This window comes from Pipistrellus kuhlii, unplaced genomic scaffold, assembly GCF_014108245.1.
Source record: "Pipistrellus kuhlii isolate mPipKuh1 unplaced genomic scaffold, mPipKuh1.p scaffold_m20_p_7, whole genome shotgun sequence".
In the NCBI taxonomy this organism is placed as follows: Eukaryota; Metazoa; Chordata; class Mammalia; order Chiroptera; family Vespertilionidae; genus Pipistrellus; species Pipistrellus kuhlii.
In genome coordinates this window covers 20,558,022-20,583,865 of record NW_023425573.1, presented here as the reverse complement: position 1 = coordinate 20,583,865, position 25,844 = coordinate 20,558,022, and the positions used below count along the sequence as shown (strand labels likewise).

Here is a 25,844-nt window from a genome sequence, read left to right as displayed (position 1 = left end):
CCAAAGAGTGACTGGAAAATACATTTTTCTCAAACTTACTATTTTTGTTCAGAGTTTAAAGAAATCAGGCCTTGGGCTTAATTTGTAACATGTGTTCTACTCTGTATTTTCTTTTTAATTCAATAATCCCTCTATCAGTTTATAATTTAAATATGGTTAAATTGCTTTAATTTAGCTGTTTGGAGGTGATGAGGATTTTTTTGAGGAATTTTAAAAGTATCTGATTTTAGTATTGCTGATTCGGCAGGTGTGGTGCAACTTGGCCTTGTGATTTTACAGACAAACTTGTGTACTTATTGGAATCTGTCTACTCAGGTGTAGGCACAGTTTCCCCATAATCATACTGGAAAGTAACATGTACTGAACCCAAATGCATGCTCTTACGGAGTTATAGGTTTAAACATGATATTGAGCATGACACCCACAGATGCCTCCTGGCTAGAGAGACAGTGCTTTTCAGAAGAAAATTCATCCTTTAAATTTGTCATTGCTCCCACTGTGTTTAGCTTAAGTAGCTGAAGCTTTTTAGATTTGGTGATTCCCTGAAGTACTGTATTTTTAACTTCCTTTTAGTCAGTTCTTTGAGGGAGTGAAACAATGGGGCTGGAAGAAATTTAAAGGAGCCTCTGTACCTAGCCTGACCCTCAGGCATATCTCTGAGCAGATCAAAGATTAATCTTCCTGGAATAAATACCTTACTCTTAATCAGAACTGAGGTTTTTGTCCACTTTTCATGTATCTACTGCAGTAGGGTAAAAGAACATACAGAATTATTATCCTCGGTAGAGAGGGTGAACAATATTGAACATTTGAGTGATAACTTCACTTATGCTGTTACAGAAATTTCTTCATTTTCTTAGGGTTCAAGTTAGAATCTGTTCAAAGTGAGGATCCTGCATTTCAATTCAAAGTGAAAGTGGAGTTGTTTGTTTGTTAAGGGCTTTGGAATCCTTAGCACTCAGTTAATAGCAAAGGCTACTTTTCATTTTAATGCCAGATTCCTAAGTATTCTTAAAGGGATACTCTTTGGAACAGATGACATTGGATCAGTTAGCTATTGCTATGTAACAAACCACCTCTAAATTCAATGACTTAAAACGGCAATTACAATCAATGTTCATGAGCCGATGGGTCACCCAGGTGGCCCTTCTGGTCACACAGCCAGGCCCACTTGTGTGTGTGTCTGCCCTGGGGTCTTGGCGGGTCCTTTCCCCTGAGGGCTTAGCTACTGCGAGCTGGTGGAGGATGGCTTCAGCTGGCTCCTCTGCAGGGGTTTGTCTTGTAGTGCTTCCTGGGAGGGTGCTGGGGACCTGCTCTTTCCCCACCTTCTCAGCTCAGCTCTGGGGGCCCCACAAGAAGCCACAGTCATTGTCTGCCTCTCAGGTATGTTACCTTCTGACCTGCTTGCCCCTACTCAGCCGGCTCACCTGCCCTGTACAACCTGACTCCATGTAGGTGTGGAATTTAGTTATATCATTTTATTGTATGCTTTTAAAAGTAATGTTTCATAAACTTTTTTTCATGGTTTCATGGTCTTCATAACTAAATTTAATGACTTTATAAGCTACTGAATTAATATGTCACTGACCTATCATTATTTAACGTTTTTTTTCCAATTTTTATTTCTTTAATGATGCTCATAAGAATTTTGTATAAATGTATAGTTCTTTTTCTTCCTATTAAATAATGTCTTTAGAATCACTTGCCAAACCTGGAATTCCTAAATCAGTCTATCATGGTTGTTGTTATTACTGTTACATTATCATTAATATTATCACTATCAGGTGGGAAATATGTATGGAGCAAAATTGGAAAATTCTTGCCCAAGAGTCAGTTCTAACTTATAATACTGGCTAAAAATTATGAGACCCCCTACAAATGGCATTTGATACTGTTTTCAGCTGTTTCTTTGCTTATTCCTACACAATAATACATTTTTAAAACATTTAAGTCTAAATAAAATAAAGAACTACAATCTAACTTTGGGATTTCATTTATCTAGAAAATAAGTGGGTTATCTCCCATGCTGAACATCAATAGACAAGTAAGGGATGGTAGTGATGTGTGTACATTGTAGTTATCCTATGAAATAAAAGGCTAATTTGCAAATCTACTGAACTGCATACTGACCACCAGAGGGCAGACGCTCAATGCAGGAGCTGCCTCCTGGTGGTCAGTCTGCTCTCACAGGGGGAGCCCTGCTCAACCAGAAGCCAGGCTCATGGCTGGTGAGTGCAGCAGCAGTGGCAGGATGTCCCCTGAGGGTCACCAGCTGTGAGGGACCAGGCTGGGCTGAGGGCTCTCCTTCACCCCCCAGTGCATGGATTTTCGTGCACCGGGCCTCTAGTGTATACATAACATTGCATAGAGATGCCTTTCCTTGTCTACCCAGAGAAGATACTGCAGCTACATGTGAATCCTTCTCTGACTAGAGGGCAAGGAGGTTGATGGTAGAGTTCTTCACAGGAATATTGGCAGCATGGGGAGGTTGGGAAAACATTTATGTAGGCCCTGAAAGAAATGACACGTTTCCTTTCTAAGAGCCTTTTGGAAACATATCAGACTATTGTTTTAAAATAACTTAAAAATAGAGCTGGGCACAGAATGACCATGTTCTTCAGGTTTGGTTTAAGAGAAGACTTGTTTTCAGAGAGACGTGGTCTTGGAATATCAAAGAAAACCTATCCTCTAGAAATATGGATAGAATAAACAGCAAGAAAAACATAAAATGAGTTTAGGTGAGTGGGTGTAAAGTTGTCAAAATATTAAAGGAAATGTTAAGCTGTTTTATCTTAGTAGAGAGAGTGGCTTAGATATCCACCAAGGAATATATTGTGGTGTTTTTTGTTGTTTTTTTAATGAAGCCATATGACCTTAACACTTTAGTGATTATATAGTTTACTAATATCATCCTAGAGTTTTTAATAGTTTGCTCCTGTAATATGTTACGAGACTGTATTATTGTGTTGCTTTCAATTTTTTTGAATAGATTTTGCTTCCATTCTACTGAATAGTGACTTTTTTGTGCCTATGAAATTTGTTTACTTTTTAATAAGCAGCCAAACTTAAGCTTGTTTTACAACCATTTATTAAATCAGTGAAACATAGTCTGAAGAAAACACAAGACAAATTTCTATATTATTTATAGAAATTTAGTAGTAATTATACAACTTCATTAGGTTCTTGGGAGTGCTGTAGTGTTAGGGGTCAAATTTAACATTATTTTTATATAATCTTGGAAGTGGGAGGTTTTAATGCATTGTCCAGGAAAGGGAAAGACTGTGGCTTGAAAAATTGAAGGAAGGGAATTCCAGGTAGAAGATGTGAATGCAGAGGTAGAGCTGACTGTCAAAGTCGAGTGCCCAATTAGGAACCTGATTCCTAAGCAAAGTTGGTCTTTTCTCAGCCTAGATGTGATTAACAATTTTTAAAAGGAGAAAGATTTATGCGATCTGAAGAGAAACCAGAGTATATGATGATTAGCAATTTTTAAATGAAACACCCCAAGAAATAATTTAAGTCTTGCTAATTTCCTAGTGTGTTAACTGGGTACAGACCGAGTTGTAGTACTGATGCTTGTCCCATGGATATTGTACTGTTTCAAAAATGCTGGGGTCTAGGCAGGTTCCACTTCGACCTTGGGCTAGTTTAAAAATTTCAACACTGCGTGAAATTAAAATTTGACTTTTCTAGGTTAGATGATTGGTTGAAGCAGACAACCTTTAAGGTTTCCAGTTCACAGTAGACTCTTTTATTGTCTGAATCAGCTCTTCTCTCATGGGAACACAGGAAAGAGCATGTGCTCTCTATTGAGTCCTCTATCTCTATTGAGTCCTCTATCTCTATTGAGTCCTCTGTTGAGCTCCCAGTGAATTCATGATCCACACTTTGGGGTTGATTTGAAGGATTTTACAATGCACCAACATTCTTTTCTTTACACACTTATCTAACAGTTAGGTAACTAACAGGCTCAACCCCTTTGTGATCCTGTGTGAGTGAGGCCAGTGAACTTGACGAGGCGCTGCACAAGGACCTGACCTTCAAATGCCTTGGTTGGCCTTTCAGTCTCTGGGAATGGAGTAGAGTTCTTGATCAGAGTTAATGTTTCAGGGAAATTGGCTTTCACTTACTGTAACTCCCTTAACTGCATCCCCTTTGTTGAACATAATAAAATGTATCCATAAGTCTTCTATGTGAATTCAGTGACATAGACTGTAGTCAACAAAGTGTGACATAGTGTTGGTAGTTCAGGCCTAGGGATCATCCTTGTGAGCTTCCACTGCATTATTTTTGATGTGGGAGTCATCCTGCAGTGGTACCCAACCTGCGATGTGCCCAGATACACTGGAGAGGAAAGTTCTTGGTGGGCAAGGACGGCTTAGACATATAACCTGAGCTCCTCCAATCGGGCCACTTGAGGATCACATCTCCGTGGGAAGCAGGGTCTGTGTTGGTTGGACCCCTGATTTGAGACAACCAACCCCTAGTGGGCCCTGAGCACAGGGCAGTGGGATGCACAGCTCCTTGGGAGATGAAGTTGCTAGTTACGCCCAAGGTGGACCAGGCAACCTCAGAGGAAGCTGCACTGTGTTGAGCATGCTGAGAACAAGGGCCAGCACCTTACTTAGGAATTACTGCTTCTTAAAAAACAAGCAACACCATTATCACACCTAAAGAACAGTACCTTTTAAATAATGAAATATATAGTCAGTGTTTATATTTTCAATTGTTCCATAATGACATACGTGTATTTAACAGTTTGATTGACTCGGAATCCAAATAAGTCTATGCATTGTGGTTGCTTGATATGCCTCTTAAACCTGTTTAATCACAGGGTTGTCTTCCATTTCTTTTTTTCCTCCCTGGCAAATGATTTGCAGAAAAAACTAGGTCATTTATCCTAGACTTTGCTGCAATCTCGATTTTTGTTTTAGTGTTTATTATGTTTCTCTGTATTTCCTATAAAATGATAGTTGGATCTAGGGGTTTGGTCAGATTGCATTTTAAAGTAAAGATGTTATACTGCATTTATCAGTTTTCTTTCACTTAACATCGTGTTGTAAATATTTTCCCATGCCATTAAGAATTTTTCGTAACTTGGTTTAAATGATTCCAAACTGGAAAGGGGCATATTATGAAAAAGTTATAATCTTTTAGATTTGTGAAAGAAGAAAGCCAGGTAATCATGAATAGTAACCAAGAACTCACAAGTAACAAGAGTGGTTTAAATGTTATCTCAAAGAATAACACATTTTGAATAAAGATGTTAAATTACAAACTGTAAAAATCAAAGTCTGTTCATACATGCTTTAGTCTGATCGCCCTCTCTCTTGTTTGGGATTAATTTTGGATGTGAACCTGGACTTTCTAGAACATCCTGTTACAATATAGGTACTTCACAAAAAGCCTTCCTGACTATCTTACCTTGCTAAATGGTATTTGAATGAAGAGGCTGTATTTGGGATTTTTCTTGGTGTCTCATGCAAAATATATTAGTACGTACAAACAACAGAAATAATGCAGACTGGTTTAATCCACTGGGGGTGTTTATGGTAAGGATTTTGGGGGTCATAGCTTGGCCTCAAGCAGTTGGCGTGATGGATTTTCCACCTCGACTCTTTTCAGCTCTTTCCTGCTTCTCTCTATAGGTCAGCTTCGTTCTTTCTCTTTTCTTGATATACACAATCCTCCATTCCCAGTTGCAAAACATATGACTACAAATAGTCATTTCAAGTACTAGAGACACACTGATCTATTCTTTTCTTTCCTGGTTTTCAATTTCTCAGGGAAGAAACTGATTTATCCACCTGGATTAGACGTCCATTTCTGGTCTAACCGGTTGTGATTAGGGGTGGGATATAAAGACAAATTCAGAGCCATTCAGCTTGGCAAAGGTCCTGTTGTGACCAAGGCATGCTGTATTATTGCCTGCTCCTACAGGAAGGCCATATCCACTTCACTTACAAAACAGCATCATGCCCACCATGCTTCTGGGTCATCTGATCTATCGTCTGATTTATTTTGATGACCGAAGGTCAATATCTAGTCTTTGATTTCTTTTATTACAGCCTAATCCTATTCAGTAATCTGTACAGCTCCTCAGTGTGACTGGACCAGTTCTGACAAATGCTGGCACCCATGTGCCCATCTCTCCACAACTTGCCATTCATCATCCTAGCAAGTTCCCTCATATTCCTTTGCATTCTGTCCTCCCACAGGAACAAACATTGTATCCTCATGGACCAGTCTTACTTGTCTTAAACTTCAATCAGAACAGACACACACAGTGTCATCTTTAGTCTTAATGTATTTTAGTTCAAGGCTGTGAACATTGATCCAGTGCTGGCTTGGTGCCGGGATCTGTGTTGCTGTTAGGGATGCAGGGATGATGGTGGCAGCGTTGACAGCAAGGGACATAAGACAGGAGTCGTGCAGAGACAGAGCATGGCTGCGCTGGGGGCAGCGGGAGGCCTCGAGTTCAGGAGGAAGAGGCCCATATCGGTGAGGCGGTTCTGTGAAGGGACGAGCCAGCGTGCCAGGGTCACAGTATTCCCTGTTGTCCTTCAGGCGATAAGCTGAAATATTTAACTTGGGCGATTTGTCGTTTTCCTGCCTTATGCACCGGATTTCCTGGTCTTCCTGTGTGTGCTCTGATGAAAGCGGGGCCCCGAGGCCTGGGGTGGAATGGCTTCCTCCTAGGGATGGAGCCTGGGAGTTCCCTGAGCCAGCCCGGCCTGGGCTCTGCTTTGTCCGCACATCTGCTTTTCCAGGAACGGCCCCTTCCACACACATCTACGGCTCCCCTCATTCACCCAGGTGTCAGGCGACCAAGTTTACACTCAGTTTTACTAAGAAAAGCTCGGTTTTCTTTATATGTTGATCATTATATCATGAGTATTTTTCATACGTTAAAGTTATTTCAAACCTGACTCCTAACTACTACGTAACCTACCACATATGGTCATACTATATGTAACCATATCTAACATGTACGTATATATGTAGTTATGTAGAAACATACTATATACAGGGTGATTGTGTGTGTGTACAGGAGTGGGCAAAAGTAGGTTTATAGTTCATATGGAGACATGCAGGTTCTGATTAATACAATAGCTACTAACTCTGATTTGCATATTCATAACTATAAACCTACCTTTGCCCACCCCTGTATGTGTTTAAGGTCAGCTGGGACATAGTATTAAAAACAAATAAGGTTTACAGGAGCATAAAGAAGATACAATTACTATGTGCTTTTTCTTTCCTCCACAGAACCATCCGAGTATGGCTGAAGAGGGACAGCGGCCAGTACTGGCCCAGCATTTACCACACATTGGCCTGTAAGTAGGAAACTGTTTCACTCGATGAACATGTCTCTAATGTCTTTGGCGATTTAAATTTCAAACTGTCTATTAAAAAGTGCTGCTAGATTTCAGAATGAGTTTTTCAGTTGTCTAATCCCTCCCACTGGCGGTGCCTAACTGCAGGAAAACTGCTTTTCTTTTGCAAAGGAAGTTGGGTCTACTGGCTTAACTGAAGCAACCTTGAGCAAAACTGTGGGCAGAGGTGGGTGGGGGTGGGGTGGGTGGCATGCCCCTCCCAAACACAAACTCAGTTTTCCTTAATTTTTCCAACTTAAACTAGTAGTGACTTAGTACTTAGTAGTAGCTGATACTGACATTCTGTGTCCTCATAACCAGCCTTGTGCCCAACCTTTTCACAAACCTCTGGGTTCCAGTGGGAGATTTGGTCCAAAGCACTGCACATACTAAAAAGAGAATTTTCTCAGGAGCTAAATGTGTTCTAAAAATAAATGTAGATCAGTCTTCTGCGTTGAGATTTTTAAGGCAGCCCTAAGCTAACGTGCCATAAAATTACATTTTAGTTGTAGCCCGTCATGCAGATCTAAGCGGCATCACCATCCTCTCCCTCTTTCTTTCTCCACCGTTTCTACAAAAGAGAGCCCTGTGGAGGATGCCTGGACCCCACCTGGCTCACCTGGGGTTGAGCCCTGCTGTCCCAAATGGCGACAGAAGCATCCAGAGTCTCATTTCCTTGTGGTTTGGTCCTGAATAAGGGATTTTCCTCAGTTAAGTGATCCACTGTTTAGAGGCCCCTCCCCCCCCCTCCCCCCCGGAAAAGAAGGAAAGAAGAAAGGCTGTGGGGCATGCTCACTGGTTTTACTTCTGAGGAAGTTCTTAAAAAGACCTCTTGCCAGTTGTTCCAGACACTGGTGACAACTTTCTTGAGAGCTGATGCAGAGGCAGTGGAGTTGTATACACAGAGTAGCCAGTTATTCAGTACATTCCCACGGACAGCGTGAGTCACCCTCCCGGGCACTTTTATTCCTGCGAACATGCATCGTCCAGGCCCTGTGGTCAGTTTCTGCAAAACATGAGTTGGTTTGTCAGGGTTTTCATTTGTTCTGTCTTCCACTTGCAGCTTGGGCAGCCTCCTCAGCTTCTCTGTCTTGCTAATCATTCAGTGAAAATGAAGTAGACTTTTTGGACTATTGCTATAGAGATGACTATTATAAAAGGCACCGTAAAGCTTTATAATATGGAGTGCACTAGAAGAAAACCCAATCATATTGATGGGAGCAAGCAGTAGTATCTCCTATTTCCATATGCTGTGGATGCATAACTTTGGTCACTCCTCTGAAATATGAAGGACCAATGTCTTAATAAAGGTGCCCATGGGTCCATTTGATAAATTTACTTTGGGATTTTGTTGGGAGCAGGGATCAGAGGTGGGTGGGACATCTTGGGCTTTTGAGCCCACCTTCTACCCAACCAAAAAAAGGGGTTTCTTTTAGACTTCCAGTGGCGGTAGAAGTGAGTACTCTTACGTGGCTCTGAGATCTTGGGCATGTGGCTTTGGTCATCCCTTGCTAACTTGGCTTAATGGGACCTTCTAGAAGTAGCTCCCAGAACATGGTGGCTACAGAGACCAGTACAAACTGGAACAAACAGGCCCAGCATCTCTGCTGTTGGTGGCTGACCCCCACATGTTTATGTCTACACACATTTGGCTTGTTGTTTCTGAAGCTTCTTTATTGCATCCATCTGGAGATGTATCTGCTGATAAAACTGCAGGAACATTGCCAGAAGAACACAATGAATGAATTATGAGAAATAATTGCTTGGTATTTTAGGATGACTTTCATTTTAAAAATAAATTCAAAATATGAGAAGCAAAGTGCCATGTTGGCTCTTAAAACTATCTGTAGATTACCCAATTTAGGACATTTTATTGGTCAACCACCAATTTAGACTTTTTCTTGTGACCTGACTGTGATCAACGAGCCGAACCTTAGCATAGTGCTCTGTGTTCTGATTAAGTTTCAGAATGTTTCCTCCCATAACAAAGATAACTTTCAGAATCTGCTTTAGCTGAAAAGAAATGGTAACTCTTAGTTCCTCTATCTATTGTGTGTCTCATGCCTTTATAAGAAATAACATCACGTTATGAGTAATCACACAACTTGGGAAGGTAGGTGACATTTTCACCATTAGTAGATGAGGAAACTGAGGCCAGAGGGGTTACATTGGTTGCTTGTGGTTGGAATTCCAATCCATGCCTATCTGACTCCAAAACTATGCTCCCCACCACAGGTATGGGGTGTATCCATGAGCTTTTCCTGAAAGGGCCAGACAGTAAATATTTAGACTTTATAGGCCAAACAGTCTACATGGCAACTCTTCAACCTTCTGCCCTTGGAACTTGAAAGTGGCCATAAACAATGCTAAAAAGAGGAGCCTGGCTGTGTTGCAGAAAAACAAAAAAACAAAAACTTTATTTACAAAACTAGACTTGAAGCGAATGATTTGGGACTGCAGTGATGCCTTTTTAAAAGGCCACAGATTTGTATTTTGTTTATAAAACTATGTGAGTATCTAAACTTAAAAAAAAAAAATTGTATTGCTTATCTTGCTAGAAGCTTGTCTTCTAGGGAAAAGAGCCAGGACATCTTTATATACAAAGCAAATAAACTAGGAAAGCTTTCTGTTTAAACTTCAGAATTCTATAGCCGCATAAAATAACTCAGCCCATTGTAATTTTTGCACAGAGGAGGGTTCCTACATATTTATGAGCAGTTTGTTAGAGGGTTAGGCATAAAAATAATTGAAAAGAAGTTTTAAAGCATTAAGATTTAGTACCACCTGAAAAGTAAAAATGATGACAGTGAATCTTTGAAATGATCAAAGTATAATTTGATGTGTCATTGGTAATTTTATGTATGGTGATTAAAGAGCACTGTGTATGAAGATGCATAAATCTTTGTGGTTATAATTCTTAAACATGATCATTCTTTGCAGTTTCAACAGCAATATGGGGCTAAGGGGGTACAGGCTTCTTGCCACTTGTCATTGTTCTGTTTACAGGCAAAGGCAGTACCTGCCTTTCAGCTCGATGGTTCTTTGCCGCTCTAACAGTTTCTTTCCATAAGCTGGTCATGCAGGTAGCTGTGTTCTTGCCTTTAAATACAATCCAGTACTGTGTTATAGTTTATTGTCTACCTTTGGTGGAGAATACCCAGCCCATTGTAGAGAGAGAACTTTAAATTAAATTAAACAATTTTCAAATGGTGACTTCACGTATAAGATTTTTTTTCCCCTTTTTCATATGAAGTTTTTTTTCAAAGCAAACTCAAGTTTGTTTTTTTTCCTGGCACACATTTATTTCCTTGTTATGGTTCCTTCCTGGGCAATTACAATTCTTAGGATGAAATGAACCCATACATTCTTTTTACAAATGCTCCCTTTTCTAAATCACATTAATTCTGATGTGTAGCAAAAGGAGACAAGGTGGAGTTACTCCTTTCTGAAACTCATTCTCTTGCCCTTGCTCTCTAGAAGGGTAGCCAGAACCTGGAGGGAAGCAAGTGCTACCCAGTCACATGATCCTGCTGTGGACAAAGAAAAGTATTCACACAACTTCACGGACTACACGCGGGGTTGGTTGTCATTGCATTAGGGAAAATTGTTTGGCCATTGAGGAGGAAAAAAGTAATTCAAAAGTAATTCACATATGCCTTGGAATGGAAATTCTTGTGCCGGAACCCCGGAACCCCTCTCTCCGCAGATCGCAGCTACTTTTACCTGTGTTAGGGATCGGGGGCGGGGGCAGGATGACCCATTGAGTATAGGGTGCAGATCACCCACTGTATGCACTGGTCCCCAAACCTTTCCAGAAACAGGTAGGAGTTTCAGTCAGATGAAATGTCAGGCTGGATCGCTTAACTCAAAGTTTTAAAAATAATTTTGTGTGAGGATTTTTAAACTGAAATAACAGAAAGAACTTTATTAGCATTTTCAATTTATATCATTGTTTTTTTACAAAACCTTTTTACCCTCTTTTTTAACCTCAATCGTATAGCTCTTTTTTAATAATGAATCTTGCACAATGACACAATGCTTAGCTTTGCTTATAGTGTGATCTTTGTCTTTCTGGCAGCTCCTTGCTCGGCTATGACTTACCATCATGAAAGCAGGCGGATATTTGTGGGACAGGATAACGGATCCGTCATGGTAGGTACTTTCCAGGATGCATGGATTATGTCAACCTCTCCATGTTCATATCTGTTGGGAAGTTTAAATAAAGTTAGCAATAAATGCCTGATTGGCATAAACATTTTTGAATTCAGTATAGGTGTTAGACCTAAAAATTGATTCATTTTATTATTTTTTAAAATATATTTTTATTGATTTTAGAGAGGAAAGGAGAGGGAGAGAGAGAGAGAGAGAGAAACATCAGTGATGAGAGAGAATCATTGATTGGCTGCCTCCTGCATGCCCCCAACGGGATTGAGCCCGAAACCCTGGCATGTGCCCTTGACTGGAATCGGACCTGGGACCCTTCAGTCCACAGGCTGACGCTCTATCTACTGAGCCAAACCAGACAGGGCAGAATGGATTAATTTTAATGAGTGTTTAATTTTAAACCATTTTCGTGGAACTCAGAATGCTGTTATGATGGATGACATAGGCTAACCACAAGGTACAGTCTCCATGCAGCCCCTATCCCGGAACCACAGAGAAGGCCAGGACAAGGAGGTTGCGGTGGAGAGCCTGTGTGTGTGTGTGTGTGTGTGTGTGTGTGTGTGCACTTGTGCATACCTATAACAGAGGAAGGGGAAGGAGAACCAAGTTAGGGACTAGCTGTTCAACCAACAATTTGTATAGCTCTTTAGGGCAGTGTTTCATAAGGTATCTTTGGTGAAGGATCACATATTTACATTTTTAATTTATTATAGGTACTTTTGTAGGTCAGATTGTGTGTGTGTGTGTGTGTGTGTGTGTGTGTTTATACACACACATTTTTTTTTTAAGGAAACGTAGTTCATATACTATAAAGTTCATCATTTTAAAGTGCAATTCTGTGGTTTTATGGTATGTTCATAAGATTATGCAACCATTAACACTCTCTAATTCCAGAACATTTTCATCACACCCCCTCCCCCAAGGAAACACCAGCCCATTAGCAGTCACTCCCCACAATTCCCCACCAGGGCCCTTCTCCCCCAGTTCCTGGCAATCGCTAATCTACTTTCTGAGTCCAGAGATTTGTCTGTTCTGACATTTTATGTGAGTAGAATCACATAATGCATGTTGCCTTTTATGTCTGGCTTCTTTCACCTAATAGAATAAGTAATAGAATAAGGTTCATTGCATTATAGTTTAAATTAGTACTTTTTTGTTGTTGTTTATTATATAGATAGACCACACTTTGTTTATCCACTCATCAGTTGATGGACTTTTGATTGTTACCACTTTTTTTTTATTGTGAATAATGCTGCTATAAACATTTGTGTGCAAGTTTGTGAACATAAGTTTTTCATTCTGTTGGGTCTATATACCTAGGAGTGGAATTGCCAGGTCATATGGTAAATCTATTTTTAACTCATTGAGGAACCCCCAAGCTGTTTTTCAAAGTGGCTGAACTGTTGTACACTCCCACCACCAACGTGTAAGGTTCTACTAGTTTGTCTACATCATTGTCAACACTTGTTATTTTCTATTGTTTTTACTGTGGCCATTCCAGAAGGTGTGAAATGGTATCTCATTATGATTTTTGTTGGCGTTTGCCTAATGACTAGTGATGTTGAATATTTCAATTGCTTGTTGATGATTTGTATATCTTCTTTGGAGAAATACCTCTTCAAGTCCTTTGCTCGTGGTGTGTGTGTGTGTGTGTGTGTGTGTGTGTGTGTGTGTTTAATTGTTGAGTAGTAAGTGATTCAGATTGCAGCTTGGAAGAAGTTACCAGAGAAACCACCTGATGTCCTGGGTTTTTCACTGTGGAAAGATTTTGGACTATTAATTTAATCTCTTCACTTGTTACAGATTTTCTATTTCTTCCTCAGTTCATGTTTGTTGTTTGTGGTCTTTCTGGGCCAAGAAGGGAAGAGGCAGTACAAAGACATGTTCTCAGCCCAAACAGTAGGTGGTGGTAAGGACTTGGGGGCTACAGAGTTAGGGTTTGATGAGTTTCATGCCCTATGAACTTGAGGCTGCTGTAAATACATTATGTAGTATGGCTTTAACTAAAGCCAACATTCTCACTCTTCTTTTTCTGAAAATATTGTAGGAATATAATGGTGATGTGCATATACAAATATAATAAGGAGCCATGAACTGCAAGCCTCAAATAGTTTCTCCAATGGTGGCAATGGTTGAGCATTTCTTTTTTTAGGGACCCTTCTGTGGCTCCTGGTTCAAGGACATCAGTAATAGGTTAGCCTATAGAAACCCTTATAGCTCTTCATTGGAAAGGGGCAATGTAAATCCAACTTATCATTCATTAGCTATTGATCTATTGATCTCCCACCCAATAAAGATTAGTATCCTTAAGACGCTAAGACATATTTATAGTTTGCAAAACCAGGATGTAGTATAAGGAATTTATATTTTTTTCAGTCTGAGTAGTTAACAATTTATAAGTCCATGTTACTTGGAGCCTTAAAAACTTACCAATTTAGCATTGGTCAATAGAAATTTTTATTAGGGTCTTTTTCTTTCTTTCTTTTCTTTTCTTTTTTTTTAAGAGATTCATCTTCGTTTTGTGTTAAAGCTCATTTTTTTTTCATTAAGCATATACTTTTAACTTTTTTCCTAGTTATAAAGTATTACACAGTCTGTAACAATTTAGAAAATGCAAGAGTATAAAAAGAAGAAACCCACCCACAACCTCTTAATGTCCATTTTTTTGTGTATTTGTATATTAAATATGTATAATTTTCCCCTTACATTACTTGGAATACCCTATGTTTTATCTTCACTATAGTTGAGAGCTCTGATAGTAATGGATTTTTATACTTTCACTTTATATATATCATCTGAGGAATTTTTGATGGAGCCCAGAGGGAAAAAATGAGCAAGTTGCTTCCTTTGCAATTAGAAATAGAGAGACTTCAAAGCTTTCACTGCAGAGAACTGGATAGAAATGCTGTGCTGGTCAGTGGCTCTGTTCCATCTGGTCCCCAAAACAAAGGGCGGCCTGAGGACAGGTCCTAAGTTATTGTTCTATAGCTGATCCAGTCCCAGGTCTGGTGATAGCTATTTTTGGGTTTAACTGTTTTATAAGTTAAATTCCTGTTGTTTTTAAAATCGTGACTATTTTCTTACTGCATGTGTTTACTTTTAGGAATTTCATGTTTCTGAAGATTTTAATAAAATGAACTTTATCAGGACTTACCCAGGTAATTATAATACACACACTCACACATTCACACACATTTGTGTACATACATGTAGATCTGCGTACACAAAACTAGAACATCTCATATGATCAAAAGTAGGTTTGGTGAAGGCCTGGAGTGGGGGGCAGGGACAGGCTAGAAGGGGTCAATTCGGGAAACAGAGGGACATATGTAATATGTTCAGCAATAAAGATTTTTAAGAATAAAGTTACAAAATATAAAAATAAAAATGTAGGTTTTCATATTAACTTTTTAGTTTTGTTACCTCAATTAAATAAGAGGCTATTACTTCTTTGAAGTTATTTACCATTCTTTTTCTGCTTATTGATATTTAAATTATTATATACTATTCTATTTAGGTGAAAGTTTCTATTTTTGAACATGAGTACTGCTTCTACTTTTTTATATTGCCCATTCATTAACACATATGATAGTGGATGTGGATGTACTAGTATATGTATATATATCTGTGAGTTTATGTATTTCATATCTATGTATATACGTGTGTGTGTCCTTGACTGTTACTCTGACTCTAATTACTTCTATTTAAGACAAATTCATAAAAGTAGAGTAACTGGGTCAAGCATTAAATGGTTTTTAATGCTCATGATTTATTTGCAAACCTCTTCCCAGCAATTGTGCAAATTTTGCAATCCTGTGAATGGTGGTTGAGAGTGCCTGCTCTTTAAATGTTTACGTTACTCCTTATAAATGCTTTTTGCCAGTTTGATAGTCAAAATAGTTCTCACGTTAAAAATTATTTAAGCTGTATTTAACGTTAACCCTTTGTCATCCTTTATGCATGTCTGGTTCCCATATTCCCAGAATCGTTTGCTAATTAATTTATAAGAAAAAGTTCCTCAGTGCTCCTGAAGCAGCCTGTACAGCTGAGAACAATTTAGAAGTTTCTCTGTCTAGTCTCAGACTTCATTCATCAGCCTGGGCATTCACTAAGCTCCTGCTACATCCAAGGTGCTGTAATCAGCATTGCCCTAGTGGCTTACAGTTAATCTGCAAACAGATATTTCATAAGTTAGGTCCCAGAAAGAATACTTTCTTCATTTTCGGGTCTTATTTTGGTATTTTGGAATATAGAAATATTTTGTCTTTATAAATAGTAAAAAGTTACACACAAATTGCTTACAGTACTTTTTAGTTACAGAAAAGTATACTTGCTCTTGTTTACAAAGTCTTTTCTAAAGGGTTAAAACACTGAAGTTATGGACAATAAAATTTTTTTCTCTTTTAAGAAAAGACTCCTGCTTTCCTCATTTGTAGGTAGGGTTTTTTAGAGCAAAGTACAAGTCTGTTCTCTAATCTATTATTGGAATCCCTCTTGAGCATTACTCTAACAATTGGTAGCTTCTATCTGTCTGCCATGTAGGCAGGCAGAGGACAGGGCCCAGGGAAGCCGGTGATAGAGAGTCAGGGCAGAGCAGATTATCTGACACCCGCTCACGGTTGGGCATTCCCATGACGGAATGTTGTGCTTCCCCAGGCCAGCCAGTTGAGAAGGTCAGCCTCAGTTCTTACCCCACGAGATTCAATTCTGAAGGTCACATTTCTTCCTGAAGGGCTCAGACTTTCCATTTCTGTTCCTGCAGCTCATCAGAACCGGGTGTCTTCACTTATCTTCAGCGTGGCCATCGAGTGGGTGATCAGTACCGGCCACGACAAGTGTGCCTGCTGGATGTGCACCCGGACCGGGGACATACTCGGGACGCACCTCTTCCCCTCCTGGGCTTCGTGTTTGCAGTATCCTTTGAAGGGTGGGCCTTTGCCTCCTTGTCTCAATGATTAATTTCTATTCTGATCATAAATTGTTGATTGACAAAAGCATCCAAAAAGTAGAATAGAAAATATGAAAAACAAAACAAAGGAAAAGTAAAAAAGACAAAAAAAAAAAAGAGAAAGAAAATAAGATAAGAATTGTTAATTGAGATCCAAAGACTAAATGATTCCTAATATTTTACATAAAATCTAAAATTTGCTGTATTTACCTTTATTGGTATAAAATTGGCTTATTGAAAATAATTAAGTGACTTACTATTCCTTGCTGGGAAGTGCTGTATGTTTAATACAAAATCTTAGAAAATCTAATCCTCATTATTGCAAACTCCTCCCTTCATTCCTTTACATTTCAAAGTGAAAGAAAAGACTTTTTGTATAAAGAAAGAAAAATAAAGAATTTGTCTTCTAATAATTTATTATTTACAGACCCTGCAATCCTATATAATAAAAGGGTAATATGCAAATTGACCAAACAGTGGAATGACCAGAATGCCTGCAACCCCTTGCCACAGCCGGCCCACTCCCAAGCAGGCTCCCCCACCCTGATTAGGGCCAGGGCTGGCAAGCAAACCACCCGTTGCCCCTCCCCTGGCTGGTCCCACCCTCAAGTGGGCACCCCCACCCAGATTGGGGGCAAGGCCAGCTGGCAACCCACCCATGGCCTCTTCCCCCAGCTGGACCCCACCAGAGCATGAATTCGTGCACTGGGCCTCTAGTAGAATATAAATGCAGTAAGGCTTATGACTCTAGAGTTCATAAATGGGCTACAAGTTTTATAGTTGTTATTTTTTTATGTATAAAAAAGGTTCATAATTCTTATAATACTCTCAAAGGTGCCTCTGCATCCCTAGAATTCCTGCTTTAAAATTTTTTCACTGGTAAATGGAACCTTTCACATGGAGTTTGCCCTTGCTTAAGGCTAGCAGTGGTAGTTGTGTATCTTAGTGCCAGCAAGATCAAGGCTGTCAGCATCAGTAGTTCTTCTACTAAAATTCCCTTTTTCCATTGAAAGCCTTCATAGAAAATATTTGCTACGAATGAATGTACCGAGAACATAAGATACTTAAAGTAATCATATAAATTAGTACCATACACTTTAGAATCAAACAAAGGAAAATAATCAGATACTTTATGTGCTAATTAAGTGTTTCTGTTGTGAGTTAGGCTTTTCATATGGACTGGAAGAAAATGGCACAGAACTACAGTCATCACCTAGCCCATGGTTGTCCTTCTGACCTTTAAGTAGTAGTATCCTACTGTGTGTCAACTACCAATTTGCCACAAGTTTCTATGACTATAATGTCACTGAGAAAGTAATAAGTTAATATAGTTTTAAAATGTAAATTTACTATTGGCCCAGATAACTGCCTTTTGGTTGAATGAACTCTCCACAGCAATTTAAAGTGAGCCATCCTCTTTACTTAAAGCTAAATAATCTAGGGCAAAGGAAAGATGGGTCATGTCCGTATTGGCTGTCAGTTTTACATTATTTCCAGAGATATTTCACAAATAGCCATTTTCTTCCAGATCTTTCTTGCTTTTTTCACTATTGAGCAGTTCACCTTTTTTTGCGTTTTATTATCATTTGCTTATAACTACGGTACTTGCTCTCATGTCTGTTTTCTCTGTTAGCTGTTATCTTTTTTTTATTGCCAAGTTCCAAATATTGCTTAAGAGTAATGACAGATTCTCAATGAATTCTTGTTGAATGATTACATATTAATTTTCTCCATGAGTCCAGCTTAAAACTATTTCGTCAGTATTTAAATCTTGCTTGATTTTCAGGTGGCGATTTCCTTTCTCAGAGTTTTGGGCTTGTGCTTAGTCTCTTTAAAGAGAACATTTTCTGCTTTACAACTTTGAGATTGTGTTGGAGATCCTTGACTGCTTTCCCACAGATTCGATTTTGATACCCAGTATGCTTTTGTTGGCGATTTCTCTGGAAATATCACCCTGCTGAAGCTGGAAAGGGCTGCCTGCTCCCTTATCACAACCCTCAAAGGACATGAAGGTAGTCTGCGTCCTCACCCACAGCTTTCCCACCTAATTTGGGCATCCCAATTTAGTTCTCAGCCCTGTGGTTTCATGGATGATCACCTACCCATGACCTGTCAGATTTCAATTTGATTGGCTAGACAGGGGATTCAGATCTCACAGAGTGAAGGCTAAGTGAAGGTAGGATGCTGAATTGGGTTTTGTATTGTCAAAATCCCTCCTAGGTTGCTGGTGTGGATCATACTTTATATTTTGCTTACCGTTTTCAATGAAATTATTTTCAGACCTTTTAAAATTTTTTTTGTAAATGGTAAAACCTTTCCAAGAATGTTATTATTTTTAAATTACCAGTTGCTAGGACACTGAACAAGACTAGTGGATTAATACAATGAAAAGAAATGTATGGGCCGGGTCAGCCTCTACTTGGGAAACTTCCCCTGGGTAGGGGCTGTGGAAAAAGGTTAGGTGCAATTTCATTATTTCTGCAGTGCAGTGAGTTGGCAAGACTCCAAGAAAGTGTTTTAAAATGCACTTGGCTGTGTTGGGTAAGAAATTAGAAGCTTTGAGGCTATTTGGTTTAGATTGAAGAATTGGGGATTGTTAAAAAGAATTAATGATGGCCTTTTATGAAAATAGTGTCTTAAGTCTAACAAATTAAACAAATTAAATGTTCTCCACACTGTCTTAAGTAATCTGTTTGGGTGAAATCAGGTCTGTCAGACAGGGACCTTGAAGAGGAAGAAGGAGAAAGAACAGTAAGTAGGAGTAGACGTGGGCAGGAAAGCACAGCCCCTGAGGACACCTCTTTCCATTTATGACTAAGAGTCTCATGACTCCAGTTTTCTCCAGGTTGCTAGGTTAGAGTGGGTTCTGGTAACTGCTTAGTCGTGTTCGTATAGAAAGATCCTGTTTGTCTGCTGTTAGGCCTCTAGCTAAAATGTGTGGGGCATTGGTTTAAACAGTGTCAGTGTGTATACAAAATTATGCCTGAAGCCAGTTTTGCAGAATTACACCCCCCCACACACACACTTTTGTTAAGTTTCTGTGAGAAACCGCTTGTGTTGTTTGCTTTGAATATGGTGTCATTCATTTTCTATATACCCACAAAAATATTACGAGTTTGTATGACTGGTTCAGTTTTATTAAGTTTATTAATCATTTTCTTCTAGGTAAGCAACAGTCACTGGAATAATGATAAGTTCTGTTGAAAGAGAAATCTGTAGAAAGAAAGGCTTTTCTCAAGAGTTATATAATTTGGATTTTTTACCTAAATTTGGATTTTTTACCTTAGCCAATTTGGATTTTTTACCTAAATTTCTGAAATACCTGTAAACCTTTCCTTGGAGACACTTGATTTTCTCAAACATCGGCTTGGCATCTTGGGCTGTAAACTGCCTGCCAGGTCCCAGAGATCTGCAGTAGTCTCGCTTTCAAGCTTCTATAAGATGACCCCAGTAAACCTAAAGGCCTGTTCTCATTAAATGTCAATGGCTATATTTTTTAAAAGTTTTTTTTTTAATAATCTTTTCAACAGCTGTTTTATAATTTTATGATACAGAACAAGGAAACATTTATTGAAACATCTTTGCCCTTTTGTACCTCTTTGATGTACAACTGAAGATTTTAGTCTTATGACCAGGAGAGTGGATGTACTGTGTCTTCTCATGACTCATGATAAAGTGTTGAATGGCCCTTTGTACACGTTTCCTGAAACTCAGCTGTGCTAGTTGGGTCTTCAGCTGTCAGATGTGTGTGCCCTGACATGGAGTTATATTTAACCAATCCTCTCTCTCTCCCTGCCCCTCCTACTCTCTTCCTCCCTCCCTCCCTCCATTTCTCCCTCCCTCCTTTACCCCCAGGTGGTGTCACCTGCCTCTGGTGGGATCCCATCCAGCGGTTACTTTTCTCTGGAGCCTCTGACAACAGCATCATCATGTGGGACATCGGAGGAAGGAAGGGCCGCACGATCCTGCTCCAGGGCCACCAGTGCGTGACTGTTCTGGGGGTGGGGAGAGAACCTGAGTTGAGGGAAAGCAGGGGAAACGTTAGTGTTTCAAAAACGGCCATCTGATAGGGCTGACGGGGTCCACTTTGAACTGTTTTTCTGATAGTCCTGAGTGTCTGGTGTTCTGTAGCCAAAAGGGAAATGAAGAGCACAGGGTTTTCTTCCTCCTTGGCCCAAAGGGCACTCCCCACATGTCTCTCCCAGTGAGTCACCCTATTGAAATAAGCTGCTCAGGCCTGGAGCTCAGAACTGGACTTTGACCGTGGAAGAGTGTGTGTAATGTGATACTAAGCTATTCTGAATCGGATGCCTAACTCGTTTTCTTAAATTATAAAATTATTTCATTAAGAAGGAATATGTGGCTTGATGTAGTCGTATGGCCATTGCTATGACAGTGTAATACTCAGGCTCTTGCCATCTAGTCTTGAAAGGAAAAGGAACCCTCTCCCCTTTGTTGGCTAGTTTGACACCATTTACCATAACCAGAGTCAAGCTGAAAAGTAGCCAAGGAAACATTCTCCATACAGGCCTACAGGCCAGGAGATTGTTTCCCAGAGCCTCCACGGTATCTGCTTGTGTACATACATTTGAGCGTGTGTGTGTGTGCACGTATGAGCATGTGTGAGCAAATGTGTGTAGGTACATGTGATCATGTGTGAACGTGTATGTGCATGGTGAGCTTGTGCATGTGTGTATCTATAGTCTCTGTAGTGTGTGACCACTTGTTATGGTTGGGTTCAGGCAAGGCAGTTACACCTCCTTTGTCCTTTGTGTCTGAACAAGGAGGTAAATCTTGTGCACCTGACAAAGGAATCATGGTGATTGGTCCAGAAAACTGTAGTCATCATCTCATCTCTGACCTGCAGTTCTTGAGGACTAGCTTGAAAGTAGTGTTTGTTTTGTAGAAACTATTATTCTTATAGTAAGTTACAGAATGCCAGGTAGTTTACCCCAGGATCCATGTTCCCATACCAGAGTCAGTGATAAATGCCAAGGGCTGATGCTAGCAGGGGCGGGAGTTGTGCCTCCATGGGCCTGTTTCCCACCCTGAGACCAGTGCTGGCGTGTGTCATCTGCAGTGACCGGGTGCAGTCGCTGTGTTACCTTCAGCTCACGAGGCAGCTTGTCTCCTGTTCCTCCGATGGTGGGATTGCTGTGTGGAACATGGATGTTAACAGAGAAGAGGTAAGAGGAGGAGCAGGCAAGGCTGGGGGGCGGGGGTGGAAAATCTGTCTGACCTGGTGCCCAGCCACAGGGACTCCCCTATTAGGCACCTTGTGGTCCCACCATTGTGCCTCAAGTGGTTGTTTGCCAGATTCTGAAAAAGGGGTTTTTGCTTAACTGGTTGAACAATTTTCAAAGAAATTTGGCATAACAAAAGAAATATTCAGATACAACTCTAAGAGTTCAAATGAGAATTGAATAATTTCCTCTTTTCTATAAGTTGAAAATTGAGCAATCCTATAAACATTACTAAAATGATAATGATTACGCAGAACACAGACATAGTAGTGGATATGGCAATAGCTATAAAATACTGAGGAATTTTTTAAAATGCTAACCTCAGTTGTGTTTAGAACTGTCGTATGAATTGCTGAAAAGCCAGTGTGAACATGCAGCCGCACTGACGTTGGCTCTGTCTCTCTCCGCCCAGGCTCCTCAGTGGTTAGAAAGTGATTCATGCCAGAAATGTGAGCAGCCCTTTTTCTGGAACATCAAGCAGATGTGGGACACAAAGACACTGGGGTTGAGGCAGGTACGTAGCCAACTTTGAGTCACCACCGGGTTAATCATGCATTCTTTCATTTGTGTAATTTTTGTTTGTTTGGAATCACACTTCTCCAGAAGTGTTGTTAGTTCATACTTTTTTGGATATGACCATCACTGTTAATAATGAGCAAGACCTTTTCTGGGCCAGTGATACTGTCTCCTACCTGTCCCATGGCTGGTCCTGCACTGGAGACTGTCCCCTAACTGTCCCATGGCTGGTCCTGCACTGGAGACTGTCCCCTACCTGTCCCATGGCTGGCCCTGCACTGAAAGAGTAGGATGCATAGAAAACCCAAGCCTGCTGGTAAATAGAATCAGATCTTTCACTTTGGGACTGTTTCATACTAGCCAAGAACCAAATTAGAATGAATTAGAGCATACAAGCCTCATGCTTTCACAAACTGATAAAAAGTAACAATTCAGTACTCACTGGAATACTGTGGCTCTAATAATTTTAGATTTTTATTCCTAAATTGTTCCACATTAATCTACCTGGAATATTTTTAGTAAGCATGTATAATATTTTTAAGCATGTTTCAAGAACAATTTTTGTTTTTTAAATTAAAAATAGCCTATAGATTTCAAAGATGTTCTTCTCACTAGGTATGTACATATGCTAAAGCTCTACAAATACTATATAACAAAAGAGTAATATGCAAATTGACCGTACCTCTGCTATACTAACAAGCCACGCCCACCTGCCAATCAGGAACAAGTATGCATATTAACACAATCAAGTTGGGTGCGGCCATGGAGAGAGCAGGAGGCTTGGGTTGCCCCCAGCAATGGAGGAAGCCAAGCTTTCCCTGCCCTGGTGGGCCCAGGCCTCTGCTCAAGGCTACAAAGTTTCAATTATAGAAGATAAATAAATCCCAACAAAAATGGCTACAGCCACTAGCAAGCAGGAGGCTTGGCTCTGCTCAAGGCTACAAAGTTTAATTATAGAAGATAAATAAATCCCAGATACCAGGGCTTTCATCTGAGTCACTGGTGGGTGTGGCTGGCCTGCAAACCACCACAGGCTCCTTGCCCAGGCCGCCCCACACCACAAGGGAACTCCCACCCTAATCCAGGAAAACCTTCAGGGCAAACCAGCTGGCCCCCACCTGTTCACCAGGCCTTTATCCTATCTAATAAAAAAGTAATATGCAGATTGACCATCCAACACACAAGGTAGCTGCCCCTATGTAGTCAAAGATGGCTGCCACAAGATGGCCAGCAGGGGAGGGCAGTTGGGAGGGACCAGGCCTGCAAGGGAGGGCAGTTGGGAGCAATTAAGCTTGTAGGGGAGGGTAGTTAGTAGCAGACTGGTAGGGGGGTGGTTACGGGGTGATCAGGCTGGCAGGTGAACAGTTGGGAGCCAGCAGTCCTGGATTGTGAGAGGAATGTCCCAGATTGGAGGGGGTGCAGGCTGGGCTGAGAGACACACCCTTGTGCATGAAATTTTTTTTAATATATATTTTATTGATTTTTTACAGAAAGAAAGAGAGAGGGATAGAGAGCTAGAAACATCGATGAGAGAGAACGATCCATCAGCTGCCCCTTGCACACCCCCCACTGGGGATGTGCCCACAACCAAGGTACATGCCCTTGACTGGAATCGAACCTGGGACCTTTCAGTTTGCAGACCGATGCTCTATCCATTGAGCCAAACCGGTTTCGGCCCATGCATGAATTTTGTCCCACCTCCCGCTACCCCACCCCCACCAGAGCCTGCCAGCCAGGGGGAAGGACCAAGAGGTCGGCCATTCCCACCTGCTTGCCAGCCCTGCCCCTGTCATGTGTCTCCCACTGTGTGTGGGGTGACCGGCAGGGCAGGGGCCTTGCCCTGGCGCTGCCCACGTCCCCTGCCACCACCCACATCCCTGCCACCCACCCGCAATTACCCGTTTGCCACTGGGTGATGGGAGCTTGTCGGCCAAGGAAAGGGACCAAGAAGTGGTCAATGCACCTCATAGTGACTGGTTGAGTGGTCGTTCTGGTTGTTCTGTCATTAGGTTTAATTTGCATATAACCCTTTTATTATATAGGATTTTTATAGCAGACTTGAAGGTAACCAGACACTCAGGTTTAATATGTGCAAGTAAGTAGAATTTGTGCAAGTAAGTAAAAAGGAATGCTGATTTTATTCATTTTACTACTGGTTACATCTCTCTGAAGGATTGGCCTAAAGTTTGTGTGTGTTAATAAACTTTGATTTTACTTACAAAATTTTTATCCTGCGAAGTTTAATATGAGACTGTCAGGCAATGCAGGAATTATTTTAGCATTTAAAACTTTCTAATGCTCTGAAAATGAATTGTTTCGTTAGCTTTTGCTAACAATGTGTGTCTGGTGGAAACTAGTGCAGTGTAATTGGTGGGTAAAGAAGTACCTACTTTTAAAGGAAACATGAAGAGATTAATATTACTTTTATGATTAACAGCTAATAGCAGAGGAAGTGTACAGGTCTTTCAGTATAAAAGAATATGTCCGAATCAGTAATAATAACTGGGCTATTTTGGAATGTTCTTGAAGCTTATTTCCAGAGTCACAATTTGAAAGACTAAAAAAGATAGTAAAACATCTGATTATGGGTGTTGGTTTCTTAATGAGGGCATTTACAGTTAAAACCTTATTTTTTAACTTTCCTTTGACATAGGAATAGATTTTTCCTTCCTGAACTCTCTAGGACTAGTTGGGCTCTTCAAGTGAACTTGAATTTGTTTTTTATATTTTTTCACATAGAGGCACAAGATGAATGAACAAAAAGCAGTATCTGACCAATATAGTAAGGTTGTTTGGCAATCCTTGTCAAATACTGCAGTTGCCCACTTTTTGGCTGTCAGTTGCTACATTAACTTGGAATGTTTGTAAATCAAGGCAAGACTTCCCCGCTCCGCTTCATTTCCCTGCTCTGAAGGGACACCTGTGCATTAAAGCAAAAGTGAAAATCTTCCTTTTCCTCCTGAAGCACCACTGCAGGAAGTGTGGGCAGGCCGTCTGCGGGAAATGCAGCAGCAAGCGCTCAACCTACCCCGTCATGGGCTTTGAGTTCCAGGTCCGCATGTGTGACTCCTGCTACGACTCCATCAAGGATGAGGAGTGAGTGTTTGCCTGTCTCAATCTTACTATGCACCGGAAACAGGAAGTGACACAGATATACTTCTGCCCACGTGTTTGTGTCTCCCAATTTTGTAGGCGATGTCTTAAGAGAGGATCCTATTCTAGCTTTACAACATAAGACAGATTTCTCCCCAAAACTGCAAGGAATGATGTTGCTAGGACCAGCCCAGTCTTGAGCCCTTAGGGTGCTGTGCGGGGTCAAGGCCATGTACACACTGACACAGTGGCTAGCTGGTTCTCTCCAAAAGCATTGAATGCTCTCATCTTTGCTCATCTGTGCATGGAAATTTAATTACTGGGAAAATTCTAGACATCAGTGATTTTTTTCCCCCCACCAAGATCTGACCCAGCAGTCAGTTCTTAACTACTAGTGTTTAGACATTTCCGTCCGTTCCCCATTCTGTTCTGACTCAGGCAGTTCTACTAGGGCAGAACCATCATTTTCGTTCCCTTCCCATTGAGTCATCTTTGAAAGTAGTA

At 40.5% G+C, this 25,844-nt stretch overlaps 1 protein-coding gene across 5 annotated transcripts in view; it reads left to right on the top strand.

The window, feature by feature from the left end:
• The window catches only part of WDFY1 (WD repeat and FYVE domain containing 1), a 38,148-nt gene that overhangs the window by 7,607 nt on the left and 4,697 nt on the right, over positions 1-25,844 (top strand). Inside the window, exons 2-11 of one of the 5 annotated variants that reach the window (XM_045575527.1) lie at positions 7,270-7,337; positions 11,455-11,528; positions 14,644-14,693; positions 16,298-16,453; positions 18,388-18,500; positions 20,344-20,470; positions 21,569-21,674; positions 22,144-22,245; positions 23,738-23,839; positions 25,213-25,343. In XM_045575527.1, the coding sequence (XP_045431483.1) occupies positions 7,270-7,337; positions 11,455-11,528; positions 14,644-14,693; positions 16,298-16,453; positions 18,388-18,500; positions 20,344-20,470; positions 21,569-21,674; positions 22,144-22,245; positions 23,738-23,839; positions 25,213-25,343 (1,029 nt within the window). Of the gene's footprint in view, positions 1-7,269; positions 7,338-11,454; positions 11,529-14,241; positions 14,544-14,643; positions 14,699-16,297; positions 16,454-18,387; positions 18,501-20,343; positions 20,471-21,568; positions 21,675-22,143; positions 22,246-23,737; positions 23,840-25,212; positions 25,344-25,844 lie in introns of those variants that run through there. The other 4 variants (XM_045575530.1, XM_036421236.2, XM_045575528.1 and 1 more) reach the window with 4 other exon arrangements.